This window comes from Cetorhinus maximus, chromosome 4 (genome assembly GCF_964194155.1).
Source record: "Cetorhinus maximus chromosome 4, sCetMax3.hap1.1, whole genome shotgun sequence".
NCBI classification, from domain to species: Eukaryota; Metazoa; Chordata; class Chondrichthyes; order Lamniformes; family Cetorhinidae; genus Cetorhinus; species Cetorhinus maximus.
The window spans coordinates 141734425-141756975 of NC_135882.1; the positions used below are offsets into that span (position 1 = coordinate 141734425).

A 22551-nucleotide genomic window follows, 5' to 3' on the forward strand; every position below is an offset into this window, starting at 1 on the left:
AGATGTTCCGGTGCCTGGACCGGATTGGTGGAGCCCTACAATACAGTCCGCAGAGGGTGTCGTGCATCGTCGTCGTCTGCTGCACCCTTTACAACCTGGTGCTCCAACTGGGAGAAGAACTGGCTGAGGAGGAGATGGAGGAGTTGCACGTCTCCGATGAGGACGCCGCCGACAGGGATGAGGATGAGGAGGTCCTCGGAGACGACTGACTGGAATGAGGCCCTCACACTGGCAAGATGAAGCAGGCACGCTCGGGAGGCCCTCATAGCTGCTAGGTTTGTGGAAGATGATGACGACATGCAGTGAGATGACCCCATAGATCCTCAGTGCATTTGTGAACGTTTGGCTCCAGTCTGGCTTATGGCAGCACAAATACCCTCTGAGAATGCTCCTGTCGTGGAGATACAGCGGAGGCCCTAATTGTTGCTCAATTGCAGGAGGATGATGACTACATGCAGTGAGGACACTCCATAAGCCTTCACGTAGCCTCTGAGAATGTCTGACTCCTGTCTGGTCGAGGGCAGCTCTGTGATCAAGATAATATCATAAAAACGCAGCCAAGAAACTTTAAAAGCACCTGATGCTTTGTCTGCCATCAGCGCCTGAGCTGTTCAGGAGCTGGAGCACAGTATCAGTGGTCACAGATGCTGAAGAGATTGGGGCCAGCCCCTTAAAGGTGCTGAGAGCACATCGAGAGAATGAGAGAACTCTGTGGTGCCTGCCCAATACATTCTGTCAGCAATGACAAGTACTGCCGAGGTGCAAGCATCAGTAATGTTTCCAGGGAGTGTGCAGCCGGACCATCACTTTGGCCTGAAGGCTGCACAGAACACTGGGAAGTGGCCCTGGACTGAGACACCTGCCTTTATCTTGTGCAGAAAGGTTTCACATCTGAGTGACAAGAACACTGCTCATTGAAACAAGGAGCCATAAGCAGGGAGACACTCCTTGAGTTTATTGACAATAGTGAACAGTATGTACAAGTGATTAACACCTGTGCACAGGCTGTGCAGTAACTCTGAAAGAGTTAATTCTCCTTGCCTCTACATCTCGGTGCTCTCCGGACATCCACAGCGGAGGTGGAGACAGCCTGATGACTGCGACGCCCCATCTGTGATGACTTTGGCGGGCGTTCTGTGGAAGGCCGAGACTTGGAGGGCCCTGGACTGCTTTCAGGTCCTGTGGTGTGGCAGTGGCACCCTCCTCTGCCTGTGAAGCTGGAGCTGTTGAGGTCACAGGAAGAGGGGATTCGGATGGGCCAGTCACTCCCGGAGTCAGCTGGGTGGATGGGCCCAGAGTGTGCATCTGCTGATTCTCATCTCTATGGGTCCCCGCGGGTCCCTGGCTAAGTCCTTGAGAGGAAGGGATAGCTGGAGTGAGACCAAGCTGCCCCACACCCTTCTTGCATACACACTGTTGTAGACCAACTGTGGCATCAGCGATGGAGTTGAGCCCGCGCAGCAGTGCAGGAATGACGTCCCGGACCAAGGTTGCCATGATGCTGCCATCCTACCAGTGTTGACCTCGGTGCATTGACATGCCGGTGCTTTCACCTCCGCCTGAAGGTGGATGACTCCTCCATCATGCCTTGCAATCTGAGGAGTGTAGCGGACATCCCTTCCTGGCGTTCCTGAGCTTGCCTTTGCAGCTCCAGCAACTGTGACATGACCGAGTCCAGAGGCTTGTCATCCTACTCAGCAAATTTCTGGTCTCCAGTCCTCCGTATACTGGGGACCTGAGAAGTCCCTGCCGCCGTGTGATGTGCTTACCAGATTGTGACCCCATGTTTATTCTAAAGCTAGGCCCCACCTAGGTGTGTTTCTCTGCTGGTGAGGGGTATGGGTGAGTACTGTGACGAACTTTGAGGAGGGTGCCTTTAGATTCCTCTTCGGAGGTCTCTTTGGGGCATGATTGGAGGCCCTGGGTCATGGACTCTGGACTCTGTCAGCTGTTTGGTAGTTGTGCCTGTGAAAGCAAGGGGCGATAATTAGTGCATGGCAGCGGCCTGTGAAAGAGGGCACATCACTCTCACGGCATGGTTGTTTGATGGATGTTGCACTGCTGGATCCTCACTCAGTAGGGCAGCACCGACCTCACCGTCAGCACAGGACATTTCCAGATTCTTGCCAGCCAGCTGGATGGCCCTGTTTCAAAGTCCATGAGGACCTTGATTTCAGGTTTTCCACCACCAGTCTGCGACCTCTCTTGTTATGTGCCAGCTTGCCCTGCCTGGATAGAGATGGAGAGAGTGTAAGCACGATGTCTGCCAGGCCAGATAATGTGCCTGGCCTGTGCGGGTGTTGTGGTCCCACGGACGGGCTGAGGATAACAAAGGTGTATGAGAGAGTGACTGATGATGTGCCTTGTACTGGCAATGAGTGACGGCCCTGTGGATATGTGCTGGGTTTGAGAGTGAGAGCGTTGAGAGTGATGAAAAGAGTGGCTTACCCTGGTGGAACGGAGGCGATCATTCATCCTTTTGCGGCACTGGGTGGCTGTCCCCTTCTGAAAAGCGTTGGCACTGACCACTGCTGCCACTGCCTCCCAAGCCGGATTGGTCACGTCACGTTGCTGCCCATCCTGCAGCCAGAGCGGGGGCACAGGACATCCCGGCGGACCTTCACAGCATCCAGCAGTGGTTCGAGGGACCCGTCATTAAATTGGGGGGCTGTGACCTTTTTTCCTTTGCTGGCCATGTCTCCTGGGCAGCGGTGGTGAGCTGGTAGCGATGAGCAGTGTTCTGGTGGCTGCCTTTTAAACATGGCGGCCAGCGTGGTGCAACAGCAGAGCGATGGCAGGAGGGCGAATCTGAGCCCACTCACCAAGGAAAACGGCGTGCTTCCCTGGAATGCATAAATAATGAGGTGGGTTTGGGACGATAAGGCGTGAAAACCCTCCCTCGTGGCTGGCAGGTAAAATGTCCTGGCCGCTACCACACGTAGTGCAATTCTGGGAAAATTCCACCCAGTGTTTGTTTGGGCATGGAGACATGAGGGTTGAATAGGATGCCATGTCCAGAATGGATAGTGGAGGCAATATAGATTTCATGGCATAGTTGTAAAGAGTGCAAGGATCGAAGGACCTGGGGGTTAAGTGGATTCATGTGCATAGACCTTTGAAGATGGTAGGACATATTGGACAGGCTTTGGGGAGTTAGTAGATGAGTTTCTTGTCAGAGTTCCCAGCCTCTGACCTTATCTTGTAGCCACAGTATTTATATGACTAGTCCAAATGGTAATCCCCAGGATGTTGACGGATGACATTGAAATTTAGGACGATAGGTGGCATAAATATTACTTGCCAGCTAAGCATATGGGATCTTAGGATTTTATGAGGCATGAGTACAAAAGCAGGGTTATGCTAAACCTTCATAAAGCTCTGCTTGGTCCAATGCTGGAGTATTGATTCCACTTCTGGTCACCGTACCTTAAGAAGGATGTGAGGTTCCTGGAGAGGGTACAGAGGAAATTTACCAGAAGAGTTAAAAGATGAGAGATTTAGGTTGAAGGATGTAGATAGTGGGGGATTTAGCGATGGTAATGCAGTTGAACGTAAAGGGGAGATGGTTAGATTCTCTCTTGTCATAGAGTTGGTCATTGTCTGGCACTTGTGTGGTAAGTGACATTCATGCTACCTATTGGCCTAAGTCTCAATGTTATCCATCAACATCCTGGGGGTTACCATTTTTCAAAAACTAAGTTGGACTAGCCATATAAATACTGGCTACAAGATAAGGTCAGAGGCTGGGACTTCTGTGACAAGAAACTCACCTCCTGACTCCCCAAAGCTTGTCATGCATCTGCAAGGCACATGTCAGGAGTGTGATGGAATACATTTTGCTTGCCTGGATGAGTGTGGCTCCAACAATGCTTAAGAAGCTCAACACTATCCAGGACAAAAGCCACCTGTTTGACTGAGAGCTTAAACATTCATTCCCTTCATTGTTGGCACATAGTACACGCTGCTACCACTATCTACAAGATGCACTGCAGCAGCTCACTAAGACTCCTTCAACAGCACCTTCCAAACCCATGATCTCTACCGCCTAGAAGGACAAGGACAGCAGATGCATGGGACCATCGTTATCTGCAAGTTCCCCTCCAAGCTACACATCATTCTGACTTGGAGCTAGCTGCATCACTGTTCCTTTATTGTCACTCGGTCAAAAAACTGGAACTTCCTAACAGAACAGTGGGTGTACCAACACCATACAGACTGCAGCGGTACAAGAAGGTGGCTCACCAACACCTGTTCAAGGGAAATTGGGGATTAGTGCTAGCTTTGCCTGCAATGCTCACATCCCAGGAACAAGTTTCTAAAAAAAACTCTGCTCTCATCTTGTGCAGCTGTTGCACTTCTTTGAGGGTGCAGTAAGCAGAGATACAGAAGGGAAGGGTTGGGGGTGAGGGAAGGGGTGAGTAGTGTGGAAATCAGTTTCATAGTCCATCTGCAGCTTGCACTTCTTGCCAGATAGCAGCTTGAGGGTGAGGCAGTGAGAAGGGGTGCAAGACGGAAACATACTGCCATCCTGAAAGTTTTCAGCAACGCTTCTGTCACAGCTGGCCCTGTGATGTGGAGCACTCTCTCCTTCAGGAGGCTCAGGTGATTTAGGCATACCCTTCCATTCAGTTCTGCTCCCTCCTATTATGAGCCACCTTGTCCTGCAAAGAACAGGAAGAATATCAGCCAATATGTTGTAATGCATTTTGCAGGTGTGCCTCCATACCTAAATAGCTGAAGGTGTGTGGAAACAGAGATGCGGGACAGTGGTACACTGATCAACATGGGAGGTTGGTGGAGCAGTGGGTGGGGGATGCCATGTGAAGACGCATTCACTGACCTTTACCGCCCCTGTTATGGTCATTGAGCTTCAAGTGATATTGTTGCAAGATACCTGGGGTCAGTCTCCAGAGATTGACCTGCTCTCATTCCTTTCTCAGACTTTGCCTTGAGGGCCTCTTTGCTCCCTATGTAAATATTGCTTCCCTTCTTTCCAACTCTGGTACTAACATCTCCAGTGCTGCATCAGGGAAAACTGGGAACCTTATCTCTTTCCTGTTGCTCCATTTTCTGTGCTTTTGCTTCTTTCCAAGTCTTCCACGGTGTGTATAGAAATTGTTGCCGACTGAATGCAGATCCCCTTTAAGGGGAGGGGCTGCCTTCAAGACTGGCAGGGTAGCTGAACCAAATGCCACTGACGCACATGGTTTTTTGCATTGTACAGCCAGTCAGCAACACATTACACGGGGCTGCATGCTGATATCACTGGATGAAGTTTGCGTGCTGCCTGCCTCTGAAACCAGGTGCACTTGAAAATGGGCCTAATTGAATTTGTCGTCCCTGTTTTTCCAACTTTTCTTCATAACGCTGTCCCCTGATGATCAATCTTATCCTTCTCTGCACCAGTTCCAGGACATGGATGGTCTCTTGCCTCAGTAATCACAATGTAAGCATTATTCATGGTGCAGCCTGGCCAGAGCATAGTACTGATTCAGTGATCTCAGGCTTTGTTGTTTTTGGAAGCATAGATCAGAATTATGCTTATAGAATCAGAGAGTGGTTACAACACAGAAGGAGGCCATTCAATCTGTCATGTCTGTGCTGGCTTTCTCCATAGCCGTGCAATTTTTCCTCCATATGATGATCCAAGACTCTTGAAAGTCATGATTGAATCTGCCTTCACTACACTCTTGGACAGGGTATTCTAGATCCTAATGGCTCATTCCTTGATTGCCGTTGAACGTTGGCTGGACACAGTTAATCTTGAGTTTAGCTTCACATTCTGATCTTTTGTTTCTCAGCCTCTTTTATCTATTATGATACCATTTTTTTAGTTATTCCATTTTTTTTCCCCCTATACAAGTGTACACCTTTTCAATTAACTGAACTGAATTTCATCTGCTATTTTCTACTCATTCACAAATATTATCTATTCTTTGTTCCCCATGCCCCAGTTTAATGCGATCTATGGAATTTGACTAACCAGAATACTGATTACTTAACAAAGACTGACATTAAAAAGCAGGTTGTTGCAATAGTTGTAATTTTAGAATGGAGTAATGACAATAATATTTAAGCAGAGCTAAATCTACAGAACGATGGACTTCTGTAAGAGGATGAAGGTTTGTGGTGGAAAGCAAGGCAAGACTAAGATGAAGAGCCTCACACTAAGGGATTGTGACATGAAATATCTGTCTAATCTGAAGTTTATTTTCTTTATTATTGTAGGTTGAGTGAAGATCAAGATCTGGATGGAGATGAGATTCCAGTTGGAAATAGTAAGAAAATGAAAAGGGTCTACTGTAATGCCAGTTATGGACAGTAAGTGTCCAAGTGACGTGATATGGTAGTAGTCAAAGATTTGGTTAGTCTAATGAAACCATTCAATTATCAGAAATATTTGCTGAACACAATTGTTTTTTTCCTTGCATTCCTCCTCTTCTATTTAAAGTCATACTTTCTTCTTGTAAATGTCTGAAACAACAGATTTGTGTTTATTTGGTGTTTTCTTTCTGGACCAATGCACCTATCTTGGGAACAAGAGTAAGTCATTCAGCCACTTGAGCCTGCCCTGAGATTTGATTAGATCATGGTTGATCTGTATCTACACGTAATTTTATCAATTTTTTGCTCCATATCCCTTGATATCCTTCCTCAGCAAAAGTCCACTGACCTTGGCCTTAAAATTTTCAATTGACCCAGCATCTACAGATTTTGGGGGGAAGAGGGTTCTAGATTCCCACTACCCTTTCTGTGGAGAGTATGTTTTGATTTGTCTCCTAAAAATTCTAACTCTAATTTGAAGTTGATGTCTTGTTGTTCTAGATTCTCCCACTAGAGCAAATAATTCCTCCCTATCTATCAATCTGTTTACTCATCTTAAACAACCACAATTAGATCACCATTCAACCTGCTAAACTAGAAGGAATGCAAGCCAAGTTTATGTAATCTGTCCTCATAACTTCTCTTTTAAACCCTCATATCATTTTGCTCAATCTTTACTGTGTCTCTCCCATATATATCTTAAGGTTCAGTGCCAAAAACTGAACATAACACTACAAATGGGGTCAGACCTATGTTCTGTACAAATGAACCATCAGTTTTTCTTCTTGAGATGAAGGTGAACATTCAGTAATCTGATTATATTTTCTGTAACTCTGCACTTTTTTGTTTGTATCTTTTAATGATCTGTGCACATGGACTCCACCAGAAATCCCTTTGCCTCCATTGCTCCTAATACATCATCATTAAGAAAAGTTTTCTTTCTCGGATCCAAAGAGGAAGACCACACATTAAACTGTACCTGACAAAATTTTGCCCACACATTTTGTAACTTTCTGCCCTCATCTGCACAACTTACTGTGTGTCTTAACTTCCTGTCATCTGATAAGTTCAGAGTCTCTTACCTCCCAAACAACTACAGACCCATGTCACAAGGTTACCTCAATTTTGTGCACTTCTTGTCTGGAACCTTATCAAATGTCTTCTGGAAGTTTATATAGACAATCGCCATAGACACGCTCCATTGGCTATGCTAGTTACCTCGTCAAAATCAGTTAGACGAGATATCCATGTTGACATAATGTCAATGAGATAATATCTTAGAAAGATTTGCAATGACAATTTCAGGTTTCCTTTATTTTTATTTCCCATTGAAATACCTGGCCTCCAATCAGAACATTGATCCTGAAGCTCCTGAACACGATTGTGGTAGCAGAGTGGTTTATTTATTGGACTAGTAATCCAGGGGCCTGGGCTACTAATCTGAAGACGCGAGTTAAAATCCTAATCTGGTTCACTAATATCCTTTTAAGGGAGGAAATCTGCCATCCTTACCTGGTCTGGCCTACAGGTGACTCCAGACCCACAGCAATGTGGTTTATTCTTAAATACCCCTGAAATGTCCTAGCAAGCCAATCAGGTGTATCAAAACCACTACAGAGTCAAAAAAAGGAATGAAACCGGAAGGACCACTAGCATCGACCTAGGCACTGGAAACTACTATGGCAAACCCAGCCATGTCAACCCTACCAAGTCCTCCTCACTAACACCTGGGGGCTTGTGCCAAAATTGGGAGAGCTGTCCCACAGACTAAGTCAAGCAACAACCTGACATAGTCATACTCATGGAATCATATCTTACAGATGATGTCCCAGACACCGCCATCACCATTTCTGCCTATTTATGTCCCATCAACAGAACAAACCCAACCAAAGGTGGCGGCACAGCGGTATACACTCGGGAGGGAGTAGCCCTGGAAGCCCTCAACTTTTATTCTGGACCTCATGAAGTCTCATGGCATCAGGGCAAACCTGGAAAAGGAACCTTCCTGCTGTTTACCACCTATCTTCATCTGATGAATCAGTACTCCTCCATGTTGAACACCACTTGGAGGAAATACTGAGGGTGGCAAGAGCATAGAATGTGCTCTGGTTGAGGGATTTCAGTAGCACCACTACTAACCGAGCTGGCGGAGTTCTAAATGATGTAGCTGCTAGACTGAGTCTTTGGCAGGTGGTGAGGGAACCAACAAGAGGGAAAAATCTACCTGACCTCGTCCTTGCCAGTCTACATGTCGCATGACAGTATTGATAGGAATGACCACAGCAAGCCCCATCTTCACTTTGAGAATGCCCTCCATCGTGATGTGTGCCACTACCCCACCGTACTAAATGAGGGAGATTTCGAACAGATCTAGCAACTCGACTGGGCATCCTTGAGGTGCTGTGAGCCATTAGCAGCAGCAGAATTGTATTCATCCACAATATGTAACCTCATGGCATATCCTGCACTTTATCATTACCATCAAGCTGGGGGATCAGTGCAGGCTGGCATGCCAGGAGCATCACCAGGCATACCTAAAAATGAGATGTCAAGCTGGTGAAGCTACAACACAAGACTACTTGCATGTCAGACAGCGGAAGCAGCATGAGATAGACAAAGGTAAACGAACTTGCAAGAAATGGTTTAGATATAAACTCTGCAGTCCTGCCACATCCAGTTGTGAATGATAGTGGACAATTAAGCAGCTCCACAAATATCGCCATCCTCAATGATGGGGGAGCCCAGCAAATCAGTGCACAAGACATTTGCAACAATCTTCAGCCAGAAGTGTCGAGTGGCTGATTCATCTCTGCCTTCTCCTGAGGTCCCCAGCATCACAGATGCCAGTCTTCAGCCAATTTGATTCATTCCAAACTATATCAAGAAATGGCTGAAGGCACTGGATACTACAGAGGGTATGACAACATTCTGGCAATAACACTGAAGGCTTGTGCTCCAGAACTAGCAAGGCTTAAGGCTTGTGCTCCAGAACTAGTCGTGGCCCTAGCCAAGCTATTTCAGAACAGTTACAACACTGGCATCTACCTGGAAATGTGGAAAGTTGCCCAGGTATGTCCTGTCCACAAAGAGCAAGGCAAACCCAACTTGGCCAGTCACTGCCCCATCAATCTGCGCTCGATCATCAGCAAAGTGATGGAAAGTATCATCAGTGCTGTCAGGTAACACTTACTCAGAAATAATCTGCTCATTGACACACAGTTTGGGTTCCGCCAGGGCCACTCGGCTCCTGACCTCATTACAGCCTTGTTCCAAACATGGACAAAAGAGCCAAGGTGAGAATGACTGCCCTTGACATCAAGGCAGCATTTGATTGAATAAAGCATCAAAGAGCCCTAGTAAAATTGAAGTCAATGTAAATCAGGGAAAACTCTCTACGGGTTGGAGCCATACATAGCACAAAGGAAGATGGTTGTATTTGTTAGAGGTCAATCATTTCAATCCCAGGACATCACTGCAGGAGTTCCTCAGGGTGGTGTCCTAGGCCCAGCCATCTTCAGCTGTTTCAGCAATGATCTTCCCTCCATGTAAGGTCAGAAGTGGGGATGTTACAGGTGATTGAATAATATTCACCACTTGGGGCGACTCAGATACTGAAGCAGTCAGTGTTCACATGCAGCAAGACCTGGACAATAATTCAGGCTTGGGATGATGTTGCAAGTAACATTCTCACCATGTGCCAGGCAATGACCATCTTCCTTGGTATTCAATGGCATTACCATCGCTGAACCTCCCACTGTCAACATCCAGGTGGTTACCATTGACCAGAAACTGAAATGGACCAACCATATAAATACTGTGGCTACAAGAACAAGTCAGAGGCTGGGAATTCTGTAGAGTAATTCGCCTCCTGGCTCTCCAAAAACATGCCCACCATCTACAAGGCACCAGTCAGGAGTGTGATGGAATACTCTCCACTCGCCTGGATGAGTGCAGCTGCAACAACACTCCAGTTTGGCACCATCCAGGACAAAGCAGCCCACTTGAGTGCGACTCCTTCCATCACTGACACAGTGGCAGCAATGTGTACCATCTACAAAATGTACTGCAAAAACTAACCAAAACTATTTCGACAGCACCTTCCAAACCCATGACCTCAACCACCTAGAAGGACACGATGCATGGGAACACCACTGCGTGGAAGTTGCTCTCCAAGTCTCTCACCATCTTGACTTGGAACTATATCCCTCTTCCTTCATTGTCTGTGGGTTAAAATCCTGAAACTCCCTTCCTGACAGCACTGTGGATGATCCTACACCCAGACTGCAGCGGTTCAAGCCGGCAACTCATCAACACCTTCTCGAGGGCAATTAAGGATGGGCAATAAATGCTGACCTTTCCAAAGGCACCCCCATCCCATGAATGAATGGGAAAAAGAATGATAATGACCATCTCCAGCAAAAGGAGCCCCTTCTCTTTGGCTTTCTATGGAATTACCTTCACTACATCTCCCACCATCAGCAAACTGATAGCTATCATTTGGTTCAGTTACATTTCTAATCAGGTCAGAAGCTGGCTATTCTGCGGTTAATAACTCACCACCTGACTCCCCAAAATCTTTCTGCCACCTAGAGGGTACAAGTCAGGAGTATGATGGAATACTCTGCACTTGCCAGGATGAATACATCTCCAGCAACACTCAAGAAGCTCAACACCATCCAGAATAAAGTAGCTTGTTTGAGTGACACCCTATCCACCACCTTAAACGTACTTCCCTTCTAGGACTGCTGCCCTAGTTTGCAGTGCATATCATCAGCAAGATGCACCATAGCAATTCGCTAAGCCTTCTTCAACCGAATTCACAAACTTGTGACCTCTACCAGCTGGAAGACCAAGCCCAGCAGGCACATGGAAATAACCCATGAAGATTCCTCTAGAAGTCTTGCACCATCCAAACTTAGCAATATTCCTTAATTGCTGGGTCAAAGTCTTGGAACTCCCTACCTAAAAGCCATTTCTCATTCCTAGAATCTCATTGGTTAAGAAGACAAAATTGTTCTGTTCACTCAAGTCTCAGATTTCCTGTTTCCCTCACTGCAACTTTGTCAAGTTGACTTTCCAGCAACTTGACACGCAAAATATTTAAAATCTCAAACTTTCCCTTATGCATATAACTAATAGCAGACTCTGTTAGATGCCCTGCTACAGCAAAAGTTAGGCCAATAATACGATCCAGTATCTACTCAAACCCCATGAAACTAAAGCACTGCAAAAGCCCCAACCCCAACCCACAACAGAAGGTGTTTTTTTTACACTCTGGCTTTCCTTGGGAGACTAAATGGTTTTTAGGCGCTACATGCAAAGCTGAACATGAACTGCATGAAGGACATAGGAATCTGCAAAGGGATATATATAGGTTAAGTGAGTGAGCAAAATTTTGGCAGATGGGAAACTTTGAACTTGTCCACTTTAGGAAGTATAGAAAAACGGCATATTATTTAAATGGAGGAAGATTGCAGAACTCTGCAGTACAGAGGGATCTGTGTGTCCTGACATGTGAGCCACAAAAAAAGTTGGTATGTAGGTACAGCAAGTGATTAGAAAGGCAAATTGAATGTAGTCGTTTATTGCAAGGGGAATGGAAAAAAAAAGTAAGGAAGTTTTAGTCCAATTGTACAGTGCATTAGTGAGACCAAATCCAGAGTACTGTGTACAGTTTTGGTCTCCTTTTATTTAAGAAAGTACATAATTGCATTAGAAGCCATTCAGGGAAGACTCACTCGACTGATGCGTGCAATGAAGGGGTTATCTTATGAGGAAAGGTTGGACAGGTTGGGCCTATATCCATTGGAGTTTAACAGAATGAGAGGTGATCTTCTTGAAACATACCAAGATCCTGAGGGGACGGCATGTGAATGTTGAAAGGATGTTTTGCCCTTGTGGGAGAGACTAGATCTAGGGGGCACAGTTTAAAAATAAGTCTCTGTTTAAGACGGAGATGAGGAGAATTTTTTCTTGAGGGTCATGGACCTGTGTAATTCTCTTCCCCAGAGTTCGGTGGAGGCAGGAGCATTGAACACTTTTAAGGCGGAGTTAGATTCTTGATTAACAAGGGAGTCAAAGAGTACAGAGGGTAGGCAGGAAAGTGGCGTTGAGGCCACAATCCGATCAACCTTAATTTTGTCAAATGATGGAGTAGGCTCGTGGGGCTGAATTGCCTTCTCCTGCTCCTAATTTATATACTGGTACCCCACCCGCACTATTTAAGGAGATCAGAAAGCGGTTAAATTGCTCGGTTATTTCTTCTGGTAATTGGTGCAATTTTGCATGTCTTTGGAGCATTCCTATACGTCACTAGAGTTCAAATAGTGTGCAGGGAGCACTCTGGCGGTGCTGAAGTACTTTACTGTTCATTTTCAAACTTCTGCTAAAACAAAGTTGCTTCAGGCATAGGTGAGCTTCTAGGGCTTCTTTAGCCAGGGAGTGGTGAATCTATGGAATTTATTGTCACAGAAGGCTGTGGAGGCCAGGTCATTGAGTATATTTAAGACCGAGATAGATAGGTTCTTGATTGGTAAGGGGATCAAAGGTTACGGGGAGAAGACGGGAGAATGGGGTTGAGAAACTTATCAGCCATGATTGAATGGCGGATCAGACTCAATGGGCCGAATGGCCTAATTTCTGCTCCTATGTCTTACGGTCTTATGGCTTCTTCTGAGAATTGAACATGATCAGGAAACTGGAGAGGGCATGTACAGCGAGCAAGCTGCTAGATGAGGTGGAGGAGGAAACAGAAGCACAACAGGAAATGGAGGCAGTGGAAAATAGATTACAACGTAGACAGACCTTTGCTGGAGTCTACATGATCAAATAATTCACACGTAACCTCAGTCTCATTTCCCCATTCACAACAGTCCCATACTAGTTAGGCTTCTTCCATCACTGACCATCACATCATCTTTCTGACAACATAAACATAAGATTCCGCCCAGCCCTCCTGCGAGGTGCCTCCCCATTGGTTGCAGCATGGGTTGTGAAAGGCTGTTGGCCCTCAATTGAGGAGACCTATAGATGGCTTTGGAGGTGACCTAGGGAACACAGCTGGAGACTGCACCATCTTGGCTTGGGCTGCAGCAATATAAGCTTGTTGATAGGTGAGGAACTGATGAAGTGGCAGGGGTGGGAGCAGGAATGCTGTCATCCTGAGAAACGACAGCAAGTTCATGTCCAATGAAACCACAACATTCTCCTGGGACAGCACGCCAACAATCTTATTAATATAATTATTAATATATATAATATATTAATATCTTAAACCAGCTTATATTTCACCTCTTTTCTATTTTTACTTAGTTCTGTTGAAGAGTCATACGACTCGAAACGTTAACTGTGTTCCTCTCCGCAGATGCTGCCAGACCTGCTGAGTTTTTCCAGATATTTTTATTTTTGTTATGGATTTTCAGCATCCGCAGTTTTTTGCTTTTATCTTATTAATATATTGGAGAACAGACTGGACTCCAGTGAAGTGGCAGGGGTGGAAGTTGCAGTGAGTCCCTTTGAACAGTGATATCCTGATCCATGATGGCAGCAGTCTGAGCTTGCAAGGCAGCAGTAAGTGGAGAGTGGAAAGTCAATTGTATGCTTAAAATCTTTAGCTTGTGAGTTATTGATACCCCTTCCCATGGTGGCCAACACCTGTTGGGATTAAAACATACAACTTTGCTTGCCCTCCAGTCCTTTCCTGCCTCCTGATTACATGCTGCCATCTTTATAAGAAAGGGGGAAGTGCCAGCGTGTCCTGCAACATGTTTAGGGTATCTGGCTATCATAGTTGAATAGCTGCCAGTATATGGGTGCGGAATTGCCAGAGGTGCTAATTGGGTGAGGGAAAGCATGTGGATTGTCGGGTTAAGGACTGAGAGATTGTTGGTAGGTGATGGTGAACTGAACAGTTGATGAGCTGAGTGCAGTAGGATATGCCATTGGAAGAAGAGCTCGCTGGCCTTGAGAACTCACATTACATCATTAAACTTCCTCCACTGCATCCAGGTTCTTAAAGCTATACTCCTGGTATTGGCCTGCTCTGCTGCTACTTCTACTGGCTCCTGCTCCCGTTGATATAAAATTTATCCCCTTCTATACATGCCTTGCACCAAAACCTCCAGTGCATTGTTAGAAAACTTTAGCACTTGCGCTTTCATGTTCATCTATTTTACAGTATTATAGTTCAGATTCACTTTTCAAAAAAGAACTCCCACCACTCGAAGAGGTGAAGGCTTCTTTTAAGTAGCACAAGTTACTTGCGATTTGGGATCCTAGGCTGATGCATGCAGCAATGAAAACATCAGTAGCACTGGCTGCATGTAGAAGGCATTTAAAACAGCAGGTATCATGAATTTAATGTGCTATCTGCCGAACAATGAACGAGTGGTTAATTGGTTACTTTGATTCCTCCTGCTCATTTTCCAGGGTTAGCCAATTTAATTCCCCCCTCTGTCCCTGGTGTGCTCTTTCTCTCAGGTACTCGCTGTTAAATGTGCACACTCACTTGTGGTACCTCACTACCTGGCACACTCACCACCACTCTGCGCTCCCACCACTTCCTTGTCTGCCACTGCTCGCTCACTCATGAAAGGGTGCAGATCTCCTGTGGACTGACTTGATTACTTACAATTTAATTTGTCCTTTCATAGGCATTTAAAGTGAAGATATAGCTTCCTCTATAACTGGCTGAGCTGTCATCTGTGACATTGCACGTAAATATCTCCAAGTGACGTTGTTCATATGGCTCGAGTTAGGATTGAATTTTTCAATTGTTGCCTTATTGCATTGCTAGAACAGCACAACATCACAAAGGACCTAGTTTTTCTTGCGCTCTTCAACCTATTTGCTTAATTTCAGTAAGTGGTTACTTGATGTACATGTTGACAGTTTAGCAGCTTGCATGATCATTCATCTGGTGCTAAATTATAAGTTACCTGACTTGATTTCAATTTCACAAATTGGCATGTGAGTTTTAACTCATGATCTGTGTTGTCAGTCCAGTACCATAACCAGTAGGCTATTGTACCCAACTATTTTGCCACTGAATACTTCAGAAGATAGTCCTGAGACTCTTAAACATTTACTGAAATCTTCTATGTGAGATTGTATGATGTCACACTTGACAGTGTGGCTTCAGTTTTCATTGGCAGTTCACTAAGTAGTCTAGATGTGGACTAGAGTGCACGACATGAAGTGGGAGGAAACCGAGGCAAGAGTGGAATGAAACAGCTTAGGGTTTGGTGCTTACACTTTTTGTTCCTATATCCCTTAGAAACAAAGAGAGAGATAATTTAATCAGCAGTGAAATGGAAGAGAGAAAGTTAGATGCCATAGAAGCATCTGTAATGAAGACAGCTTTACACTGATGTAATGATTAAGAGCACAGAAATGCTTGGAAAATGAATATTTGGAGTGCCAAAGAATGTGCCCATTATATGCTTTAACTTTCATCTTTCAACAGGGAATGGCTATGTCTGACATTGAGTTTCTGTGACTTCAAGACCAGAGATACAATTGATGATGGCCAGTCAGCCTGTCATGTTCAAACAGACTTCTTTACATTGATATTGAATGTTGACATGCATCTGCAACAGGTATCTGTCTTGTGGTAGGGCTGCTCACCCTACGAGGAGGGCAGCCAGTTAGGCTTGTTAAGAGCCTTGTTAAGCATACTTAAAGGAGGCTGACTTGGATTTTCTCATCAGTATTCAGTTTCCCAACTGCTGCAGGGCAGAGGGTGGAGTTTAACCAACTAACCACCTGGAAGTGGGCAAGCAGCAGCAGGCCCAGGGGTCAGTGCTACAGGCAGACCTACAGGTTCTCCCTGCCTGCCTGGATGGATAGCCCCCTGCCACAATGGAGGCCTGGATGCCTTATTTATGTTTTATTTTAAAAGAATGTTGGTGAGAGGGGTGGTGCCTCCATGTTGAAATACCCTCTCAGTTACTTGCGAAGCAGCCTGCAATGAATGGCCCTCCAGAATCGCGAGCCTGCCTACCGCCCTTAATCGGACAGGGAGCCTGTCTGATGCCAATTAAGAGTAGTCTCCATGACAGTCCCCAAGAATGCCTGTTTCCCCTGGGGGCTGATTAGGAAACAGTCCCATCTCTGGTTTCCCACCCCCTGAGGGAAAATCCAGCACAATGTGCTACTTCAATCATAATCTTACATAGGGTTAACCGCCTAACTCCATGTTGGAGAAGGTGGTATTTGTTCTATGTTCAGTAGGTCTCACAAAGAGGTTCTGAGTCTCTTTTATGGTTGAACATTGTGTTCATTGATGACACATAACTATGTATATATGTACAGGGTATAGCCCAAGCTATGAGCTAACTCCAAGCGTTCTTCGACATGGGTTTCTGTCCAGTCCACAGCTGACCCTAGTCTCAGATCATGTGTCTCTACCAATCCCACATTAGCCCTTGTCATGTCAGAAACCCTTATACTACACCTCTCCCCAAGCGTTTACCAAAACATATCTACATTACAGTTGTGCTACTGCTTTCTCTCTCCTCTTCCCCCTTGTCAAGTAAGACAGCCTGAAGGCTTGACAATTCTTCCAGATCTCATTTAGGTCACATTCAGAGGAGTGGTAGGCTCTGTTGATTTGGCAATCTTTGTTGATTCGGATTTTGAATTACCCTCTCAGTTTCTTTCTAATTCTAATGTATAATTCTATGTAATGTATTTTTTTCTTAATTTCATGGGATGTGGGCATTGCTGACTAGGTCAGCATTAATTGCCCTTGTTCAGAGGACAGTAAAGAGTCAACCACATTGCTGTGGGTCTGGAGTCACATGTAGGCCAGACCAGGTAAGGACAGCAGATTTCCTTCCCTAAAGGACATTAGTGAACCAGAAGGGTTTTTACAACAGTTGTTGTAATTGTTTCATGGTCACCGTCAGACTTTTAATTCCAGATTTTTATTGAATTCAAATTTCACCATCTGCCATGGTAGGATTTGAACCCGGGCCCCCGGAGCATCACCCTGGGTCTCTGGAATACCAGTCCAGTGACAATACCACTATGTCACCATCTCCCCTGTAGGAGGTTTGCCTCAAGGGATGAGGAGGAGGCTCCTTCTGGTTGTGCCTTCCAGTGTATGAATGAGGTAAGACCTTGGCTGGTTATCGTCTTTCCAGGCAATGACACCCTCTCTTTCAAGGTTGCTGAGCCACACCCTGTCTCCTTTGTGTAACTGTGGCAGGTTTCCAGTGTGGTACCTTTATATAGTAGACGGAAACCTACCACTGCCTTTAGGGCTGTTCTCAGTCCTGAATGTTTCGGTAGTCCTTGACGGCCAACCGTGGGATTAGTTTCTTTGGCAGCATTGGGAGTGGAGTGTGGAGTTTTCAGCCCATCAGGAGCTCTGATGGGGCAAATCCACATTGCAGCAGGGTGGATCTGTAAGTTAAAAGCGTCGTAGAGGAGTCGTCGTTCTTTCTCAGAAGAGCTTTAATGGTGCAGACACGCCTTTCCACCTTGCTGTTTGATTGTTGATATCTGGGGAAGCTGGTAGGATGTTGAAAGCCATAACTGATGGCAAATTGGGTGAAGTATTAATTTGCAAATTGTGGGCTGTTATCGGACACCACCTGGTCCAGGATGCCACTGCTCGCAACATTTCCTTCAAGGATCTCCTGATTGCCTTGGTGGTCGTCGTGTATAATGGTTTCACCTTGATCCATCGGGAGAAGTAGTCAACCACGATGGGGAAGGACTTGCTATTTAAGACGAATAAATCGATTCCCAACCATTCCCACAGCCTGACAGGGAACTGTGGAGATGAGGAGTTCTCTCTGGTCCGGTTTGTGCAGAGTGCAGTTTGTGATCATTTCTTCAATATGATATCCCTGGCCACTGAACTGCATATTTGGCATGTGCTCTGCACTTTGTAATGCCCAGGTGACCTTGGTGACATTTTTAGAGAAACTCTGGCCGAAGGGTAACTGGAATGACCAACTGCTCATTGTATACTAGCAGATTATCTATCACAGTAAAGTGTTTTTGTTGTTCAGAGCAGATTTTCATGATGCTGCCGCCTGGCCTCTGCTGTGGCCACCCTTTTCAACAGTAACGGCAGATGTGGACACCCTTTATCTCACACCTGCTCCTGGCAGATTTGCTGCAATTTCCCTGAGGTAGCCATCAGTTGTCTCCTCACCAATTGGGAGTACAACTTGAGCTCCTCAACCAAGTTGATGATGTGTCGCAGGAAACTCAACCATGGCCCTGGATAGTGCATCTGCAGTAGTTTGATGTTTCCCTTGAACGTGCGCCATCTGAATTGCAAATATCATGAGGCGCAAACGGAATCTGAATTTTAGGGGGCACCTTTACAAGTTCCGCTTGTCTAACAGTGAGACCAGTGGTTTATGATCTGTGGTGACTTTCAGGCCAATAATGTTGTCAGAACTTTTTGCAAGCCCATATGACTCAGTTATTTTTTTCGATAACTGCACACTGTATCTGTGTCTGGCAGTCCTCTAGATGCATACTGGTTGGCAACATCCATCCACTTATTCCTGAAATAAAGCTTCAGCCACTAGGTTTGAGGCCGAGTCATTTGCTGCCATAGTAGTGGGCAGGGATGGAGCATCATGATCCAGGATATCAGGTGAGAGCAGCATGGCTTTGATATGTCAAAACGCTTGCTGCAGGTGTGCATCCCAGCACCATGCCAGTCCTTTTTTGAGAAGGTGTCACCAGGGGCTCTGTGACCTGCGCCAGGTTGGGTAGAAATTTTGCCAACTTTTTCACCATGCCCAGAAATCTCTGGAGGTCTGGAATAGATGATGGGGTTGGAAACTTGCTGCTAGTTTTTATTTTTTGTGGGTCTGCCATGATGCCGTTGCTGGCTGACAATGTCTCCTAAGAACTGATTTCTCGTTTAGCGTTAACCCTGTTTCCTGCAAGCATTCTAGGACAACAGTGAGCCTCCTGTCGTGTTCCTCCATGGTCGTGCTGTGGACCAGGACATCATCTATATGGCAGATGACACCCTCCAGGCCTTGCAAAATGGCCAACATCATGCATTGAAAAACCCCTTATGAGTTCTGACTTAAGGCCACAATAGTCACAGTCTTTAGCCAAGCTGTAAATTCATTTATAAGAGTCACCTGGTATTTGAACTGTTGGACATGTTTGTTGAATTTCACGTTCTCAAATTTAGTTGCTTCTTAGATTAAAATATGTAAAGAACGATTTTAGAACTTAACCAAATTTATCTGATGATTCATTTATTCCTTACCTCGCAAAATTATCATTGACTATCGGACCTACTAAATAAAGTAGTGTATTCACTTGTTCTACTTCTGCCTTTTTATCTAGTGCTGAAACTATCATGTATTTTGAGAATCTTTTCTGCCAAATTCCTCAATTTTGTTTGGTCTGGCCCTTGGATGAGTCCAAATTAGTCTGGTAATGTTGATTTGTTGTCCATAGTTGCTTTAAAGTTCAGGTGAGTACAGCTTTAAATGTGGTGCAGGTTTTAAAGATAGTGCCGCAGTAACTGTTTTTGAGTGTCTTCCTGTGCTTGTCACATTTTGGTGGGCTCCTAAGGCACTGGCGGTCCAACCTCTTTGGGGTTTAGTTTTTTGCAGTGATTTGTTAAATTAATGATTTGACTCTGCACTCTGTGGACATTCACAATGGACCTCCATGAGTTTTTGTGGAGTCCTCAGCTACACAGTGGACTTTTTTTTTCTGCCTTCCTGCTACCAGTTCTATTTCGGAGTTTCTTTCAAGCGATCTCCCTCTGCCTTCACTTCAGGTGCTTTCAGTCAGGCCAGAATGCTGCTCCTTTAATTTTCCAGCTTCTGAATTTCTGCCCCAGCTTCTGAGGTTCTAGGTTTTTCCATTAGCTACCACCATGTTGTATGTTCAGTAGGTCTCAGAGGTTCTGAGTCTTGTATGGTTGAACATTAAGTGTTTATTGATAACATATAACTACGTACATATAGCCCAAGCTATGAGCTAATTCTATGTTTGCTTCTACATAGGTCTCTGTCCAGTCTACAATTGACCCTATTATTAGGTTACGCACCCCTTTGCTCCTGCACTGTTTCCCAGTCCCATATTGACCCTTGCTATGCCAGATACTATTATCCTACAGTCTTTTGATTTTAATTAGTGAAATAGAAAAGGGATTATGTAGAGCTGATAATCTCTCCCATGTGCAGTCTTTTTGTGTCTTACTTCCTTACTCATAGAAGGGTATGGGATAAACCACGACAATTTGCTTCCCAGTCAGATTAAAATGCTCGAAAGTATGTAAAAACATATCTAGGATAAAGAGGTTGTGTATGATAAATTGGGTATCTGTTGAAGCTTGCAAAAAGGGCTGTGCGTTTTCTCCCATAAGGTCCTGGCTTCTTGTTAGTTAAGGTATTGTGTCCTCCTTTAAATATGCCATCATCACCCCTCAAAAAAATCCCTGGACCCTAATGTCCTTGCAAACTACTGCCCCTTCTCCTTTTCCTCTTTTAAAGTCCATGACAGTGTTGCCATCTCCCAAATCTGTACCCATCTTTCCCAGAGCTTCATGTTTGAATTCCTCCAATCTGGTTTCCTCACCTGCCACAGTACTGAAACCGTTTTTGGCAAAGTCACAAATGACTTCCTTTGTGACAGCGACAAAGATAAACTATCCCTCCTCATCCTTCTGCAGCCTTTTACACGGTTGACAACACCATCCACCTCCAACACCTCTCTGTTGTCATCCAGACTCCCCTCACCTCCTGTAATCTCCTCCAACCCAACAACCCTCCAACATACCTCGTTTAACTCTGGCCTCTTGTGCATCCCTGATTTTAATTGCTCTATCATTGGTGGCCATGCCTTAGTTGTTTAGGCCCTAAGCTCTGGAATTCCCTCCCTACACGTCTCCATCTCTCTACCTCACTTTCCACTGAGACACTCCTTAACCTAGCTCTTTGACCAAACCTTTGATCACCTGACCCTAATATTTCCTTCTGTGGCTCTCGTCATATTTTATTTTATAGTACTTCCATGAAGTTCCCTGGGACTTTATATTATGTTAAAAGCGCTATTTAAATATAAGTTGTTAATTCTGTGGATTCCAGGCATGCTTTAATAACTTGCATAAGTTGCCATTCTTTCTGCATGAGCCCAGGCAATGACTGTCAGCAATCCAATTGATTGGGGCTTCATGGTTGAACCTTTTCAACATGTGCCATTCCATTGTGGTGATAGCGGAACAAAACTGAAGATGTTATTCTCCCCCCTCCCCACTTCCATTTTGAGGTCTCTACTATCATTCTAGTTGACTATAATTCAGAAACTTTTTATAAAAATATTTGGTTTTTGATGTTGTGGAGTACCTAAAAGATTCAAGCAGCAGTTTTTTATTTAGTACAAGTGTGCACACAGGGGAAGTGTCCTTTCAAAATGCTCTGAAAGGGAATTTGAAATTACAGAGCTTCTGTCAATTACTTTTACCATCTTTGGGAGAGTCACCATTAATTCAGTGTTCTTATCTAGTACGTCTAAAGCACTACATCCTTAATTACAAATAAATTTACAACATAAACACGGAATGACCTATTCATCACCTCCAGAGTTATGGAGGAATTTGTAAAACAATCATGGAATGACCTGACCGTTAACACAAACTATGTTCCAAAACATGAGCTTAGCTCATCTGTCCTGATGATTCATTGCAGTGCCTAGTCATCCGCATATCTTGACCCTGAAGTCAAGCTATCAGTTTAATACAGTATAACTCATAGACCATTCATCAACTTATTTTATCCTGACCCAAGTCACAATTCCTTAGCTTATCATGGACTGACCTTTAGGCTAGTCACCAGCTTCCAGGCCTGGCCAAAAGGTCACATGCATTCTAGTTTTTTTTCTAAACTGCTAACACTTAAAACCTATATCCACAACTTGGCCAAGCCTGGGTGATCCCCAATGCACACTGATATGCCACTTCAGTCCCTCCTTTTGGCCCTTGGCTAACCAATGCGAAACTATTTTATGCTCCTCATCACATCACTGCTAGCGAAGCAGCAGTTAGATTAGCACGGTCATATTTTCTAAACTACATCTAGTATATTCTGTTTCTCCCCAGGCTTGAGCAGTGCTTTGGTTAGTACTTTAGCATTGACTTAGTTTTGGCATTGATAGCCATTAGCGGTTGTACTACCACCAGCAGATCAGAGGTAATGCTGATCCGAGGATGAATGCCCAATCTAATACCCC

The 22551-nt window shown here is 45.0% G+C and overlaps 1 protein-coding gene across 6 annotated transcripts in view; it reads left to right on the forward strand.

Moving 5' to 3' along the window:
- The window catches only part of LOC144679947 (DNA topoisomerase 1-like), a 139088-nt gene that overhangs the window by 46206 nt on the left and 70331 nt on the right, over window positions 1-22551 (forward strand). For 5 of the 6 annotated variants that reach the window (XM_078540939.1, XM_078540942.1, XM_078540941.1 and 2 more), the window contains one exon: window positions 6229-6321. The exons of the other annotated variant lie outside the window; for it this stretch is intronic. In XM_078540939.1, the coding sequence (XP_078397065.1) occupies window positions 6229-6321 (93 nt within the window). The remainder of the gene's footprint in view (window positions 1-6228; window positions 6322-22551) is intronic. 6 annotated transcript variants of the gene reach the window in all.